The following is a 17,678-nucleotide window of genomic DNA, read 5'->3' on the forward strand; positions in this document are numbered from 1 at the left end:
TGGAAAGTAGCCTGGGTTGTATTATGAGGGTCAGAAGGAAGCCACTGGAGGGTGTAAGCAGGAATGAGATCTGATCACTGTGGCTGCTAATTGAAGAATAGTCCATAGAAAGACAAGACAGAAGCTGGGAGTCCTGTTAGTTTACTGCAGTGGTTAAGAAAAATGAGGATGATAACATGCTTTCTGATAGAGTTAAGAGAAAAATGGAAAAAAAGGATATATAATGTCTTACAGGCAAAGACAAGACTTGATAGATCGGACAAGAGGGGTGAAAGAAAAAACTTTACGAGTAAATCAGGATATTCCTAGGCCTTTGTGAAATTGGGTAACTGGTGAATTAATTTACTGACATAGAGAAGTCTGAAGAAAAAGCAACTAACTCAGTAGTTGGCTCTCATTTTCATTTGACAGTGCTATTAAATAAGCAAAGACTTGGGGCACCTGGGTGGCTCAGTCGGTTAAGCGTCTGACTTTGGCTCAGGTCAGGATCTTGCAGTTTGTGGGTTTGAGCCCCACATCGGGCTCTGTGCTGACAGCTCAGAGCCTGGAGCCTGCTTCAGATTCTGTGTCTCCCTCTCTCTCTGCCCCTCCCCCGCTCATGCTCTGTCTCTCTCTGTCCCAAAAATAAATAAACATTTAAAAAGAAAATTTATAAAAATAATAAATAAGCAAAGACTTGAAGAAGACAGCCAGGTGTGTGAGTCTTGAGCTCTAGGATCAAGTCAGACTTCTGGCAAAGACTGTTCTCTAAGCCCAATGATACAACCTACTTATTTGGATCTCTGAGTAGTCGTTCTTTAAAAGGATAAACTTTGTTAACAAAGTAGGAGTTAATAGACACAATTTGATAACAATGATGTATATAAACAAAAGGCTTTGTAAACTATGAGCCTCTTTTCATTGATAAAGGATTGCTATTTTAGAGATGAGATTCTTATCATTGATAATTAGAATTATCTATGAGAAATTTAAGTGCAGGGACTGGTTTCAGATTGCCTGCCTATGAATCACAGCCTTCCAACTTACCAACTAAAGAACACTGGAGAAACCACTTAACCATCTAGTGCCTCAATTTCCTCACATATAAAATGGGGATAATATTAACTATATCATGGTATACTTGTGAAGCTTAAATGAGCTAGTACACATAAAGCAATCGACACAGTATCTGGCACATAATAACCACTCAACAAATGTAAGTTAGTATTATTATCTACAGTCTTCCTATATTGTATATAGAAGTATGTTCACACTTGAGTTTTCTAGTTAGATGTTTGGTAAGGAGTGGCATCAAAGATTCAGAATGAGCTAGGGAAGCGTATGAAAAGCACTCCTCAAAAAAACAGGGGCTGAGAATTTGGCAAATTGCTAAAATATCCTCTTTAAAAGTAGCTATACATGTGCCAGTCATTCCTAAATCTCTAACTCTGGCCTGACCCAACCCCGGAGCTCCAAACTCATATACCCAGGTGCCTGCTGGACATTTGACTTGGTAATTTTATAGGCATGTTTTTGAGATAAAAAGGGAAAATGATCAATGTTCCCTTCAGTAAGTAAAAAATCACATGACCAATCCCAACTGCAGAAACTCTTGACTCTGCTCCATGAGTCCCAGATCCATGCTGGGAATGACATTGTCAGTTTTCAGCTTCATACTAAGAAAGTACACAGTTTGGTCAACTACATGAAACCTCAGGTTTTGAATCTGTTCACTTTAGCACTAATGTTTGGCAACTATGATTCTAATACATGTACTGTTTACTATAAATCATTCAAATAATTCCTTAAGATAGGTAGGGAATAAGGAAGTAAGTACAATGAAATTAAATGGAATGCCCGATGCTATTAGATGACTCCTAGGCTCTGTTGCCTGAAGCAGACTGGCTGCACATTCTACAGCAGAGGCAAGCCTCAGTTGTCTTATTCTGGGCCATGACTCCAACCACCAACAATAATGTCAGAAGGGTTATATCCCAGGTGACTAGGACAGTCCCAGCAAAATTCTAATAGCAGGGCCTGTCGTTTTCAAAAGTGTTTAATTGAGAAATTATATGTCTATCTATATACATGATCACCAAGAACTCTGTAGCATCCAGCATGCATGTGTGCACTTACATAGCTAATATCTTCCAAACATCAGGTGCCAGGCCCCATGCTGGTCACCGGTGCAATGTAGGATTCTAGCACGAAAATGTAAGTCCTTAATAGGCTTTAAGACGTAGCAAAAAGGGTGATAAAAAGATGGAGAGCTTCAGAGTCTCTCAGTTACTTACCATATCTAAAAAGACAGGAGACCAGTAAAAACAGTACATTTTCTTAGATAGTAAGTAGTTAACTGGATATGTTAGACAAATGCCATATGTAGTATGTGTCAGTGTTTGGGAATCCGTATATTTGTAGAGTTGGCTCTTAGTAAACATGCATAAAAATTCATGGCCATGTTGAGCTTTTGTTCTAGACACAGATTACTGAATGAAGGACTAAATGCTTCTTGCTCCCATAAGTGTGAATGGAAAACAGATGATAAGGAAATAGGTTTACTTTTTATAAGCAAGTAGCATAGCACACAAAGGAATAAAGGCATCATTGTAACTATCTTTCCTTTCTCTGACTTAAGGTGCTATTTCTCCTTTGACCTTCAAAACAAAATACAGTTCACACATTTTAGGCTGACCCCATTAACATAGGTAGAATCAGGAAATCTGAATTGGTTCAGTTGTGATTCTTCTGACTTAGAAATACGATACAGATTACTTATGCAAATCACCAATAAAAAATCAAGCAGATCTCAAGGAAACTTATATGCTCACTATGCTTAAAAGCAGTTAACAAAGCAAATGTCCCTGATACATAAAATCAATGATTTTCAAACCTTAATCTTACAACTAGAAGGAATCTAAGGTGTAGGGTGACTCTACCATATTACCTTGACAGGAATCCTGGTAACATAGATGACAGAGGCTGTAGCACTTTAAAATTCTAACTAGATCCAATGTTTAGAACTGTTGGTTGATTAAAACGCTTAAAAACATGATCTCCAAGGAACCCTCATTTTACATATCATGATACTGAGGCCCAGGAAAGCCACATAGTAATAGTGGATAAAGTGTGACTTTGAAACTCAGGCACACCTGCATAACTTCTTCCCAGACCTCTTCCTTGCTGTATGTTTCCAAGAACATCGCTGAACTTTTCTTAGATTCTTATCTATAAAACTGAAAGCAACACTTAACTTTTAAGCATATTATGAAGATTAAATGAATTTGTATTTATGAAAATATCTGGCACATAATAGATACTCAATACACATTATTTTCTTTCCTTCTAAAGGTTGACTAACTTGAGACATACAGCTGGCAAGAGGCAAGGACCAAGAAATATGGTCTCCTTCACCACTCAAAAGGAATTCATTTATTTCTTAAATGATTTCTATACTTAAATCACACCATAAAATACAGCTCTAAACACCTCAGCTGAGGTAGGGGAAAGGGTTATTAAAGTAAATGTAGTATTCTACAGCCAGCAAAGAAAACTATTTGTACATTCAAGCACAGAAAGAGATTTCCTAGAAACAAGTTGCAAAAGAGTCAGCAAGTTTAATGGAGGAAGTATTACCCCAGCTGCCTTTTTAAGAATGGCATCTGCTCAGTTTGTACCTGAAGGATGCCTTTCTGGAAACAACGCTAGAACTCTGCATTTTTTAATGGATATTTCACAACACATGTTTCAAAATTAATGTTTGTGGCATATATGTATCAAGTGTCAATCATGTGCAGTGCCCAGTGGACATGAAACTGATTTTGGTTTTGTCCTAAAACAAATTTTAGAATCTGGTAGAGAAGAAAAGCAGACTTTGAAAAATGATTAAAAAACATAACCGTATATTAATCCTTATGGAACCTGAAAAGTTCAAAGTCAATAACCTGAACATCTTTAGGTCTCACGTTCCTCTTCTACTAAATGGTTTAGTTCACAGGATGATCTCTATCTAAACCCCCTCCGGGGTCTAACAGTCCAAATAACATGATGATGACAGCAAGAAAAACCACAGCTTATATTTACCTCGCACATATTAGACGCCAAGTACTGCGCTAAAGTGCATCATTTGTATTATCTTTACTTAATCTTCATAACAATCTTTGCAATTAGCATTATTATCCTTAATTTACAGATGAGGAAACGGAGCCACAACAGTTGTAAGAAAGCTAGAGTCCCGATCTGAACAGAAGCAGTCTGAATCTAATCCAGAAGTTACCCTTAACCACTACGCCCAAACTCCCTGTATTCACGAAAAATCTCTTATGTGTTAAGAAATACATAAAAGGAAGAGCTTGGGGAAAGGGTCCTTCCTGACTGGCAGAACTGAGTTAATGTCACACGGTTTCACGTTGTAAGAAAACTCTCGCACCACTTCCTCTGCGGTGCTCGTGCACTCCCACAGGTAGGCACTTCAGAGGCGGTTAGGGGCAGAGGCTTAACTAGGGATTTGGGATGGGGCGGAGCGAGGTCCGAGGAGGCCCTGCAGCAGCATGGGCAGAGTAGGTACCTGGACTGCTGGCTGCTCCGGAAGGCTGGTTCTCCCACCACTCGTCTCCAAGATCGTCTGCCATCTTCAGGCGGGAGTAGGTCTGGGCGGACCACCAAGAAAAAGCGGACAGCGGCAGTTCTTCTAGCGGCTTCCAAGCCGAGAGGCTAGCGTTAGCAGCACGCGCCGAGTCTCTCTCCAGACACCGTCGCCTCCGCCCCGCGGCGATGACGTCACACCTCCGCCCCACCTCCCCAGCCATTAGGTCTCTCTTGTCGCAGTTTCGACACAAGTACTGATGGGCAATATCTGTCTGGTAACTCAAAATAAATCTTCAGAAAAGCATAAAGTCAAGAAAGCACATAACTCCAAAATGATATTACCTTTTTAAATAACTTTTAAAAGAAACTTTCTTGGTTTTTTCCTTTTCTTCGCCCCCACCCCGAAAAAGCTACTGACGAAAGTGTGAAACAGGATGCTAAGACAATTTTTCCCTGTTGCGTTTCAAAGAACTTGTGCCGCGGGAAAAAAACCGGAGCACGTGGGTATGTTTTCGTTCGTGTGTCTGTGTTTGGGCATCTGTGTGTGTATAGTGTGCTCTTAGGAAACGTGCACGAGGATTCATGACCATGAATTGTTGGGGGCTTTGCTGTAGATTGTTGTACTGTTCTTTTTGTACGATGAGTTAAGAAAATGTTGACTGGCCCGAAAGGGCTCACCCACGAAAAGACGCAAGTGGTCCGGAGAGTTAAGAGTCATCCGTCTCCTTTACGCCCTCTTGTATTATGTTTGTTACCGCGTTTTGTGAAACGAGAGAAGAGAGTCCGTTACTGCTTAACTACTGGTAAGAGACTTAAAGCCTCATAACTCACCCCCGATGTGAAGTGGCAGAGATGGGCAAGGAATAGCTGCTGGGCGCTGAGTGCTGAGGCCTGCTGTAAAGTTAAGTGTGGACGATATTTTTTCAGAATGGTCTGCGTACACAAATAAAAATCACTCGAAAATGTGTGAAATACACGCACTGGGCATGGACTAGTGGTTTAAAGATGAGTAGGATATGAGCCCCCCTTCCAGATGTCACCAGCTAAAGTAAAGGAGATAGAATTTGTAAGAATAAGGATCTAAATTAATGATTGGATAGACTCTCGGAAATGACATTGCCGAAGAATCTTACCTGAAAAATTACCCCAAATCCACCTAGTGTCTTATAAATGTGTTACTGATTAGACTTTATCAGTATGCCTTAAGTATGCCTTACATGCCCTGAAAGGGAAGATATTAGTTACAAATGTGGGGAATGTAAAATAATCTGTAATCTTCAAAAGTAATGTGCCTTTCATGAGAAAATGTAGATGGCAGAAGATTTCAATGATATATGGGTTTTTTGAAAAGGGAAGTTAGATAAATACTAGTATGGAAGAGGAAGTGTTTTGACCAATAAACATATGAAATCATGCTGGGAAATAAAAAAGAGACCACAATGGAATACTGTTTTTCATGCAGAAATTGACAAAATTAAAAAGTCAGACACTGGGATGCCTGGGTGGCTCAGTGGGTAAAGCATCCGACTTCAGCTCATGTCATTCATGGGTTCAAGCTCTGCCTCTGGCTCTGGGCTGTCAGCCAGAGCCTGGAGTCTGCTTCTGAATCTATATCTCCCTGTTTCTGCCTCTCCCTCATTCATGTTCTGTCTCTCTCACTCTCAAAAATAAATAAACAAAATTTGTTTTTTAATCAGACATTACCAGATTCTAGCAAGTACATGCTTCAATGGGAATTCTTAGACCTTACTGGTATGAGTGTAAATTGGTAATAACCACTTGGAAAAGCAATTAGGCCCAATCCTGTAAAGGTAAACCTACACACCTCATGATCTAGCAGTTTCCACTCCTAAATATATACACTTGAGAAACTCTTGAACTCTATAGAATATTCACAGCAGCACGGTTAGTAATAGCAAAATAGTGGAAACAACCCAAATGTGTTTCTATAGGAAAATAGGTAACTACATTATAGCGTCATCATTCAATTAAGCATAGGAAATGAATTAACACGCATAACTCTATGGATATATTTTGGAAACATAATGCTGAGTTAAAGGCCAAGTTTCAGATGCCATTTTATAAAGTTCAAGTACAGGAAAAACCAAAAACTGTTGAGACAAAAAATACATATGGGATTTCAAGGAACAAGAGTGGTAAACACAAAATTTAGGATTTGGTGTGGCCAGGAGATAGGATTAAGAAGAACAAAAGTAATTTATTGGCACAGGTAAAAGATAAGGGAAAAATCCACTTATACAAAATAGACATATTCAGTAGAGTTAAATTAGGTACTATTTAAGAACTAAGAATTCCAGTTCACAACCCCAAATTTCAAATAACGCAGCTTCTAGACAGTTCTGCTCCCTTCCCATGTGAGTTCACTTTCCCACTGTCCTTGATCTTTTCCCAGGATCAGTCTTCATCTAGTGCCCTGGATCCCAACCCCTTTCATGTTGTAACCTCTTCCATTTCAGTAAGTGGCAGCACCGTCCTCTTGGTTACTTTGTCATCTGATTCATTGGTAAATTTGGTGGGATCTGTCTCCAAAATATATCCCAAATCTAACCGTTTAACCAGCCTCATCACTTCCACCACTCAACCTTGGTCTGAGCCACTGTGACAGTCTTCTAACCAGTCCCTCTGCTTTTCCTCTTTCCTCAGTCTTGCTTCCACACACAAGCAGTCAGAATCATTATCTCATTCCTCTTAAATGCCTTAGTTACCTCTTATCACACACCCAATCCCCTTTCACCTCTTTGGGGATTAGAATTTCATCTCTCCTATTCACCACTGTGGCCATAGGACCACAACAGTACCTGGCACAAATAGATACTCAAAATCTACAGACTGCCTGACTGAATTTGAACTTGATTTACTCTGATTGTTTTATTTACCAAACAACCTGATAAGTTTGTTTCCCAAGTCAGCTTTCTGGGCCAATTGCTTCAGGCTGAGAGTAGGCTCATCTTTTCACTCCAGTGTTGAACAAATATAGCCATTTTCTTTTTTCTTCTTCTTTTTAAAAATATTGTCATTTTCTATGGGTGCCATGATCTATAAAGGCTGGAAAGACTGAGTTAGAAGGGAAAAAAAAAGTTTAAAGACTGGTTTGTCAAGGCTCACCGTACAATGAAAGGAGCTTACTTGAAGCCTGGCATTCTTTGTCCTTGAACTCAGTTTATACATGTACTTTTAGAGAGTCCATGAATCCCTCATAATGTATTTAAACTTTTGCATCATATGGACAATAATAGTAACAGCAACAACAGCGTGTTTCAGGTTCTTTTCTAAGCAGTTTTTATCTTAATCATCTAATCATTGTAACACTGTGAGATACTACGCTGGATTGGATATTTTCCATTTACTATTCTCTACCTTTCTGTCTCCTATAAGGCTGATGTAAATCTCCCCTAAGCTCTGATTTCAAATTTGGGTTCAGCAAGCTGGAGGCATCAGTAAGAAATCAAAGGATGAGAGAAAAATGACACCCTATGTTGTCTTCTTTTCAAGGTAGGGACTAGGGTGCCACAAGCAGAGGCCTAATATGCAAAATCTAAAGAGGCACTCACTCTCAGGCTGGCACTTACATAAGTGTGAGAGCAGGTGCCTCCTAAACATTCTTCTGGAGGTACCTGCTTGCTTCACACTCATCCTGGCCCTCATCCTTCCACTGGAAGCCCAAGATTCCCTCAGACTTAAGGGTAGTAACAGCTCCCCACTCTTACTAGTTCTTGGGTTCCATACATCTGTTGTTTTCCTAAATCTACCTCATCTTCACGAATACTTTTACTAAAATCTTTTTGTTTGTTTTTGTTTTGTTTTTGAGAGACAGAGAGAGACAGCATAAGCAGAGGAGGGTCAGAGAGAGGGAGGCAGAGAATCCAAAGACAGGCTCCAGGCTCTGAGCTAGCTGTCAGCACAGATCCCGATGCGGGCCTCAAACCCACAAACTGTGAGATCACAATCTGAGCTGAAGTCGGACACTTAACCAACTGAGCCACCCAGGCTCCCCTAAAGTTTGTTTAATTGTACAACTTAAAGGGTTCATTTTTTTTCCTACCTGGACCCTAACTGGTAGACTTACTACTTTAGTTTAGTGTCCCCTAAAATCAGGCATGGTGTAGGTAGTTTATTTGGGATGTGATCTGGTGAGGGGGAGGAGACAGGAATAAAGGCAGGGAGAATGAGATGAAGGAAGGATGAATATTAAACTGGTTATATCTCTGACTTTTTATCCTCTTGGGGGCCCTGTGAGAAACAATGTAGACTCTGCCTTGGAATTACCTTCAGGAAGGTGAAGCCTAGGGCATTTATCCACTGACTGCCATCCACCATTGGTTGAGGGTTGTCGCCAGGAATTTGAATTTTCAGATACTTCCCAGGCTATGCTGCCACAGAAGAGTAGAGTTATGTAACTCATCATGCTTGGGGTGGAATGTTAGCAACTGCCCAGAACTTTCTCCCCTGGCTGGGCTGATTTCAAAGTGGGCTGAGGGGTACAAAAAGCATCTGCTCCATGTTTGTATTGTTATTCTCTCTATTTTATAGATGGTGAGGCGCAGGGAATTAAGTAACTTGCTCCAGTCACTCATCCAGTAGGTGGTTTCCCATCTGCCTATTGCTTTCATAACAAAAATGACCCGCATCCACTGGACTAGGGAAAAAACAGTATAGAAAAAGGAAGAACTGAATTGAGGATCATCACCATCAATTTGTGACTATGGTTAGGAAATAAAATTGTGAGGAAAAGAGAACCAAGAAATCATTTCAAGTCCTAAAAAATGAAAATATGATATCATCTTTGATGAAACTAGCAAAACAGAAATGAAGGAACAGTTTAAGGGTCAAATGATAAATTTGCTCTTAGAGAAGGTGGAAACAGACAACAAACAAATCAATAGATAATTTCAAATGATGAAAGTACCCTAAAGGAAATAAGCACTGTGACCTGGGTGTAAGGGTTAGTGGAGGGGTATGGCAAGAGTGGAGGATGGAAAGGGAGGCAGGGGCCAGACCTGAAAGGGCTTCTTAGCCATGGTAAGGGTTTCACTAAGGAGGCCATGGGGGATTTTTAGCCTGGGAGATCTGCTTGAATTTTCAAAGCTGGCTAGTGTGCAGGAACTGTAGAAGCAAGACCAGGTTGCAGACTGTGGCAGTCACCCAAGTAAGATAGCAATTGCTTGGAACATGATGGTAGAAATAGAATGGAAGAGAAGTGGGACTGGATGAGATCCCGTAGACAATGTGGAGAAGAGGATGCAGTGTTCCTCGGTGCAGTATACTGACTACATCCCACCTCCCACTCCGCCCCCCTATTCATGTTGAAATCCTAATACTGCCGTGATGGTATTTAGAGATGGACCCTGTAGGAGGTAGTTAGGTGATGAGGGTGGAGCTTCATGAGTGTATTTAGTGCCCTTATAAGAGGCCAGTGAGCTAGCTAGTTCCTTTCTAGAATGTGTGGACAGCAAGAAGATGGCCCTTTCTAAATTAGAAAGAGGGCCCTCACCAAGAACTTGAACTTCCAGCCTCCTGAACTGTGAGAAAGCTTGTTTGTTGTTTAAGCTAGCCAGTCAATGGTAATGTGTATGGCCTGAAATGACTAAGACACTGAGCCTCCACTATTCCAACATCAGGTAGAGGAGGAAAGACCAAAGAGCCCAGAGGAGAATGGCTAGAGAGGGAAGAGCAGAATCAGGCAAATGTGATGTTATGGAAGCAAGGAAGAAGAGTGGTCCCCAAACAAAGGTGTGCTGCTAAAAGTCAAGGAAGAGAAGGTATAATTATAGAAATCAGGTCCTTACAGAGAGGAACAGTTGGAGACTCAGAGCCAATGGAGAGATGCAATCTGATGGGAGTGGGGCCACTTGACTGCAACCAGATTTGATGGCATTCCTGTCTGTTTTTTTTTTTTTTTTTAAGTTTAGTTATTTATTTTGAGAGAGAACGTGCAAGAGCACGAGTGCGGGAGGGGCAAGGAGAAAGGGAGAGAGAATCTTAAGCAGGCTCCGCACTGCCAGGTCAGAGCCTGACTCGGAGCTTGAACTCACAGACCATGAAATCACGAGCTGGGCAGATATCAACAGTCAGACATTTAACCAGCTGAGCCACCCAGGCACCCCAATGACATTCCTATCTTGTAGCTTCTATTTTCTCAATGAATTCTGAGATCTAATAATGATCTGGTACAGTGGTTCCTAATTCTGGCTATGTGGTAGAATTTCCTGGAAAGACTTATTAAAAATTCAAACTCCTAGGTACTATCTTCCAGAGGTTCTGATTGAGTAAGTCCAAAATGGGGCCTGAGAATTCAGTTTAAGAATGCTTTGGAGATCTGATGCACTGTCAGTTTGGGGAATGACAGGTCTCTGGCATTAAGTGACATTTTAATCCCAAAAATGATAGAGGAGAAATGAACTAGGTGGGTTGCCATGGTATCTTTCTGCTAGTGTGTTTTTCTTATCAAGTGACCCTTTCTTTATAGTGATTTTGTCCATAATAAATAACCACTGAAACACCCTCTCTCCTCCCCACCACATAACATCTTTGACATCTGTGTGAAACCAAGAGTTCCCTTGGAATTTATTCTTTACCATGAGTGCATTTGGATTTGATTTATGTAGTGGTGTTAGGGTTGAATCCAATTTCACCTTTTCTTCAGGATAAGCAGTAGTCCTAGCACCATTCATTTAAACAGTCTTTCCTTTCTTCCATAACCTGCAGTATAGCTCTGTCATAGACCCAAGTGACCATGTGTTTGTGGGACAGTTTTAGGACCTCATGTTCTGCTCTACTGGTCATTGTCTATCTCTTTTCAGATGTCACAGTGTCTTCATTAGCCTTTTCATATTTTCCATACTGTTATCTCTTTGTTTTTGCCTTCAGGGTAGAACTGCCAGTTCACTAACCTTCTCATCAGTTGTAACGATATGCAGGGCTAACCCCAGTAGATTTAGAATAGATTGTATATATTCTGGGAAAAGCACTCTCGTATTTCTCCTTTACTCTTACACTAATACCACACTCACCATGCTTCTGATACAAGATGTGTATGTTTTCCACATATCAACCAATTCTCTGACACCACACCAATGGGGTGTTCTATAATCACTTCTGTTCTGACACTAACCAGAGTTAGCACAGACCCCAGAGATTAAGAGCTTAGTCCTGTAAGATGGCCCACAATCCACCTCAGATGCCAGTTGTATTGTCAGGTTGTCACCTGTGCTTCTGACATACTGGCTATAATCAGAGTTTCCCATGACCTCCTTGTTGGGTTTGATCATTTGCGAGAACAGCTCACAGAACTAAGAAATACTTATGTTTATCAGTTTATTATATAAAGGATACAGATGAACAGGAAGATGAAGATATGCATAAGGTCTAGAATGGTCCCAAGCATGGGAGTTGGGATGCGCCAACCTCTACATGTGTGAATGTGTTCGCCAACCTGGAAGCTCTCTGAATGCCATACTTGTAGGATATTTATGGAGGCTTTATCACGTAGGCATGACTCATTAACTTAATTTCCAGCTCCTTTCCTCTTCCTGGAAGAGTGGGGAGTGGGGCTGAAAGTTACAATCTTCGAATTATGACTTGACCTTTCTGGTAAACAGCCACACTCCAGGAGCCCATCAAGTGACACTTTATCAGAAAAAAATACTCTCCTATCATGCAGGAAATTTTAAGGAATTTAGAAGTTCCTTGTGTCAGGAACCAGGGTTAAAAACAAATTTTAGAAAGAAAAGGTGCTCTTTGTGCCCCTATCACTTAGGAAATTCCTAGGGTTTTAGGAGCTCAGTACCAGGAACTGGGGGCAGAGACATTGTTATTTTATTCAAACTGTGTTCTTTTTCATTATTCAGTATTATTTTGAAGCAAAACTGTGAATGCCCTACTCTATTTTCCCTTGGCCCATGTCTAAGTTCCCTTGCAGTTGTGGTGGACCGTTTCCATCATGCTGACAGGTTCCTTCCCTGAGCACCCCTACTGTCTTCTTCTTTGGCACCGTGGGAGCTTACTGAGCCAAAATTTAAAGAAGTTAATGCTCCCAAGGGCAACCAATGGGGAATAGGCATTAGTAGATAATTCCTCCAGGTTCTCTGTCCTTTGGTGGAACAATTCTCAGATGCACTTTACACAGCTTCTTAAAGTGTCCCCAGATCGACACTTTGTTGCTTTTTCTGTATTTCCTGTCTCTTTTCCCCACTCCCTTACTTGTGCTTCCTGAGATCACTTCCTCAAAAATCTACCTGCACCAAAGTCTGTCTTAGAGTCTGCTTTGGAAACAACCTAAAACTAAGATAGTTAGAATTAGAAATAGCCTAGAAAGCAGACCCGCAAGACAAAATTTGGGAGCCTGTTTACTACACTGATTAGATGGCAACAAAGATGTGATTGGTAATGGTGAAAAAGAGTGTTACAAACTTCTGGTGTACTATAGCAGCACAATTACTAAGACACAGTCACTTTACCTATGGTAGATTAGGAAGTACAGGTTGAAGGAGAAACTTTTGTTGTGTGAAATAGCTTCAGCACTTAAACGATATGAGGCAATTGTAGTTATAAAGATTGTGGAGTTGGCTGGTTGTTGTCAACTTCTCTAAAAGCTTTGGGGAAAGAGAATGATAGATTCTTATAAATTCTGAACATGCTAAGAAAGCCAGATATTATTCTTCGTAATAAGAGGCCATACTGTATTGGCCATTCAGCCCAGAATTTGATTCAAAGGGTGGCAGAATTATAAAGAGATTGAATGCACAGGTTGACATGTTTCCTGTGCTGATCTCAAGTCCCAAAAAGGAAGGAGAGAGACTCTGAGACGGGAACATTTGGGCAGATGTGCTTGAAGTCTCTAAGCCTCCAGATTTCTGAGCCTTCTGGGAATTCAGAGAAGGGTCTTTTCCCCCTGGCTGAAGAAAGTGGCCTTCTAATACCTAGAGACCACTCAAGGCCTATCTTAGTTGCCTCACAAGGTGATGTTAGAGCCCTGACCTCCCCTCGTTGCTTCTTCATCAATAACTACTATTAGATTTTAACACAGACAGTAAAAACTATAGTCTCTACTGTATATGAAAATTATTTATTCAGAAGAAAAGCCACAGATTAATATATGTATCAGTTGAAACCAAGAATTTCATAAGATAATGGATCTTGAGAGTATTGGACTAGCAGTGTGTAAAGCTGGGTAGGAGAGAGGTTATTGATATAGGGACACTCTGCAGTGGCTAATGATTTAATATGTTTCAGCAAGTCCTAACACCCTTTAAGAATGGCAGCTTGAAGCTTGGACACACTGGTAATCTACAGTAAAGGAGATGTCAGAATTGCTTTGGTAGGTATTAAGGAGAAGGTCAGGAGGCTCAGAGTAGTGGGCTTCTTAGAATGGTTTTACTTTGTATGCCTAGAGAATCTACCAGCTGACTGTTCCTTGGGAGAGCCTAGAAGACATCCTTTCATTAAAGCAGTAAGATTGCTGTAGTGAGTAGGTATTGACATAGTTGACAGGCTCAATGGTAACTGTCCTTTGCAGGCCAGAAATGACAGTAAGAGATGCTGTAGCATCATTGAGTGAGTGATAGAATTTCAGAACAGCAAAGGTAGTTGGCAGCATTTAACCATCAAATAAATGTAATGATCAATCAGGGATCCATAAAATGTAAGGGATCTATGATATTCTATAGACCATGGGTATTCCTAAGAGCAAAATAGATCAGAAGTTAATGAGGGTCTTGTTGACCTATGTAACAACAACCAAAACAACACAATTAAGAACTGGTGAACACAAGGCAGATGTCAGATGCCCGAGTGGAAAACCATGATCTCTGGAGCTGTTTCCAGATACGAGCTGGTTCAAATCCAGAGCGCATTGATTAAAGGCAATATGATTAAAGAAACTTCTTCCTTCTGAAGTTCTCTGCAATGCCACTAGTGTATGCACTACATACTCATACCTTTTCCAATGTAACCTGTGGCCTTCTTCTCAGAGTAATGGTACATTGAAAAAATGGAAAATACCCAGCTCTTTAAAGGGCTGTTGAATACAGGGTGAACTACATTGATTCAGGGAATCCTATAACCTCCTGTTAGAGTGGGCATATGGGTGCAAGGTAATAAAATCCTGACCCAAATCTGTATCATGGTGACTCCAGTTAATTTGTGTCTCCAGTTGCTGAGTGCATAATTGAAATGGATATATTTAACAACTGGTAGAACCATCACATTAATTCTCTGATCTGTGAAGTAAAAACCATTAGAATAGGAAGAGCCAAGTGGAAGCCCCTGCAACTGCCTCTCTCCTCCCCACTCCTCAGCAAAGATAGTAAATTGGAAACCCTATCTCACTCGAGTGGAAATGCAGAGATTAATGTCCGCCTAAAAGACCTGAAGGTTTCAGGAGGGTTGGCTTATCAGTATGGTGCCCCTATGCCAGATGGGCCATGTGAAATAATGGGTTCATAAACTTAAATGGTATATGTAATCATAGAGTATATACCAGGTGTTGTATCTTTGGTTGAATCTGTCAACACAGCACTTGCTATGTGATTTTTTTTTTCCCCTCCCCAATTGCTATGTGATTTTGATCTGGCAAATGTGTTCTTTAAATCCCTAGCAAGGGGCCATCTGGATGGCTCAGTTGATTAAGCTTCCAACTTCAGCTCAAGTCATGATTTCATGGTTCTTGAGTTCGAGACCTGTGTTGGGCTCTGTGCTGACAGCTCAGGGTCTAGAGCCTGCTTCACATTCTGTGTCTCCCTTGCTCTCTGCTCCTCTACTACTCATGTGCTCTCGTGCTCTCTCTCTCTCTAAAATAAACACTAAAAAAATTTAAAAACAAAATCCCCAGCAGGAGAGAAGATCAAAAGCAATTTGCATTCACTTGGGAAGATTGAGTTCATATTCACTCAAAACTGTGAATGCTTTCCTATGTACGCTCCCAAGGCTGGTCAACTCTCCTGTTCTTTGTCATAATACAGTTCAAAAGAACTTTGATTATTTTATTCTTCCTCATAATATCATATTGATCCATTATATTGATTAAATCATATTAATTGAATCTAGGAAGCAGGAAATGGCAAATATTCTAAGTGCCCTAGTAAAATACATGTATGCCCAAAGGTGAGAGATAAGTTACAGATGTTTAAGATCCTGCAACATTGATCACATTTTTAAGAGTGTGGGTATCAGGTATGTCTGGATATCTCCTTCATGGTAAACGAAAAGTTCTTGCATCTTTCATCTCTTACCACCAAGAACAGAAATGGTATAAATGGTATTTGATTTACTTCTGGGTTTTGCAGGTAGCCACTTGTAAACAATGCTCTAACCCATTTATCAGGTGACTCAAATGGCATTGATCAGATGCCAGTTAAGTCAGGTGACTCAAAAGGCTACCAGTTTTGAGAAGAGAGGACTCAGCAGCAGTTCCAAGCTGTGATACAAACTGCTTTTCCACTCAGTTCATAATGATGTGGCAGATCCCAAGGTGCTAGGTGAAAGATAATGATGCTGTGTAAAATCTGGCTGGACCTAAAAGGAGAATCACAGCACAAACTCCTAGGGTTCTAGAGTAAGGCAATGCCTTCCATAACTTGACCATTCAGAAAGCAACTACTGGCATGATACAAAGCTCTAGTAGAAACTGAGCATTTGACAATGGAACATAAATAATTATATGAACAGAGCTGCCCTTCAGGACCTAGGTTTGATAAAGTCGGGTGCACACGTCAGCAATTCACTGAACAATAGAAATGGTTTACATGAGTTCACATCTAAGCGGGCCCAGAAGTCTTCAATAAATACATGAACAGATGGCCCAGGTCCCCATGTCAGTTGTATTCCTCAGCTCACACGTATGGCCTCCCAGCATTTTCCCTGTGACCACCTGATGATAGAGGAAAATATTCAAGACTGGTTCAAGCTTGGCATGTTGGTAGAACTGAAAATGGACTGTTACTGTACTACTGTGCTCCTTGGAGAGGGGCCACAAAGGACAGTGGTAAGGACAATGCGCAGAGCTCCTAGGTGTACATTTAACCATTTCCTTTGAATGGAAAGAGAAAGTGAGATCAGGATAAACAGTCTTTATTTATTTATTTATTTATTCATTTTTAATTAATTAATTAATTAATTTATTATTTAAGAGCGAAAGTGTGAGATGGGGAGGAGGCAGAGGAAGAGAGAGAGAGATAGAATGCTCAGCACATAGCCTGATGTGGGGCTCAATCCCATGACCCTGGGATCATGACCTGAACTGAGATCAAGAGTTGAATACTCAACTGACTGAACCACCCAGGCACCCCAAGGTTAAACAGTCTTGAGCAATAGTGATTGGTGTGTTTGAGTGGGTCAAAGGCCTGAGATATAATATTTGTTCAACATCAAAGAAAGCTGGGAAGAGGCATGTGGAGGGACCTAAGGGAGTGGGCAAAAGTGTGTGGATCTTTGTGTCCCATGTCTAGGTCCACTGGGGAGTATCTACCACAGTCAAGACACTAAACAACCAGACATGGCACGTTGTATTTTCTAGAGATAGCCACTAATATTTCCCATCCTGCGTAATTTGCTTACAGTATGACACTTATTCCTTGGCATGTTCACTTGGAACCTAGATGTCATGCTATGAGAAAACCCAAGGTAGCCCACACAGAAGCAACCTGAAAATAAAACATGGAGGTATTCCTAGCTATAGCTCAGCTGAGGTCTCTGCTAACAACCAGTATCAATAGCCAGACCTGTAAATGAAGGTATCTCTTGGTGATTTTAGGCCCCGGTTGTTGATTCACCCTCCGTTGTAGTCCTAGACATTACAGGGCAGAGAGAAACCATCCCCACTTGGTTCTCTACAGATTCCTGACCCACTGAATTCATGATAGAAAAAAACCTGCAAGTGGAACTGCTTTTCCTCTTTCAGCCATGAGAGGGAGCTCTTGTTCTTCAGTGACCTGTAAGTTGCTCAACAGTGCTCACTCACTTCCTTTCTAACTGAAGCAGGGTATCTGCTTAGCGTGGCAGTGAGTTTTCCCTTTCTTCTGGTGAAGTCAGGTTGCTTAAGTAAAACTTACTTTTGTTTCTCTCATATCTTGAGTGTGTATAGGCTCTATAAAGAT

The 17,678-nt window shown here is 40.8% G+C and overlaps 1 protein-coding gene across 1 annotated transcript in view; it reads right to left on the minus strand.

Annotated features, from left to right (window-relative positions):
* Window positions 1-4,736, minus strand: part of CMSS1 (cms1 ribosomal small subunit homolog) — a 398,583-nt gene extending 393,847 nt beyond the window's left edge. The window contains exon 1 of the mRNA XM_039251962.1: window positions 4,547-4,736. Within this exon, the coding sequence (XP_039107893.1) occupies window positions 4,547-4,610 (64 nt within the window). The 5' untranslated portion in view covers window positions 4,611-4,736. The remainder of the gene's footprint in view (window positions 1-4,546) is intronic.
* Window positions 4,737-17,678: the final 12,942 nt, after the last annotated feature.

The sequence above is a fragment of the Hyaena hyaena genome, unplaced genomic scaffold (assembly GCF_003009895.1).
Source record: "Hyaena hyaena isolate Hyena2069 unplaced genomic scaffold, ASM300989v1 scaffold_407, whole genome shotgun sequence".
In the NCBI taxonomy this organism is placed as follows: Eukaryota; Metazoa; Chordata; class Mammalia; order Carnivora; family Hyaenidae; genus Hyaena; species Hyaena hyaena.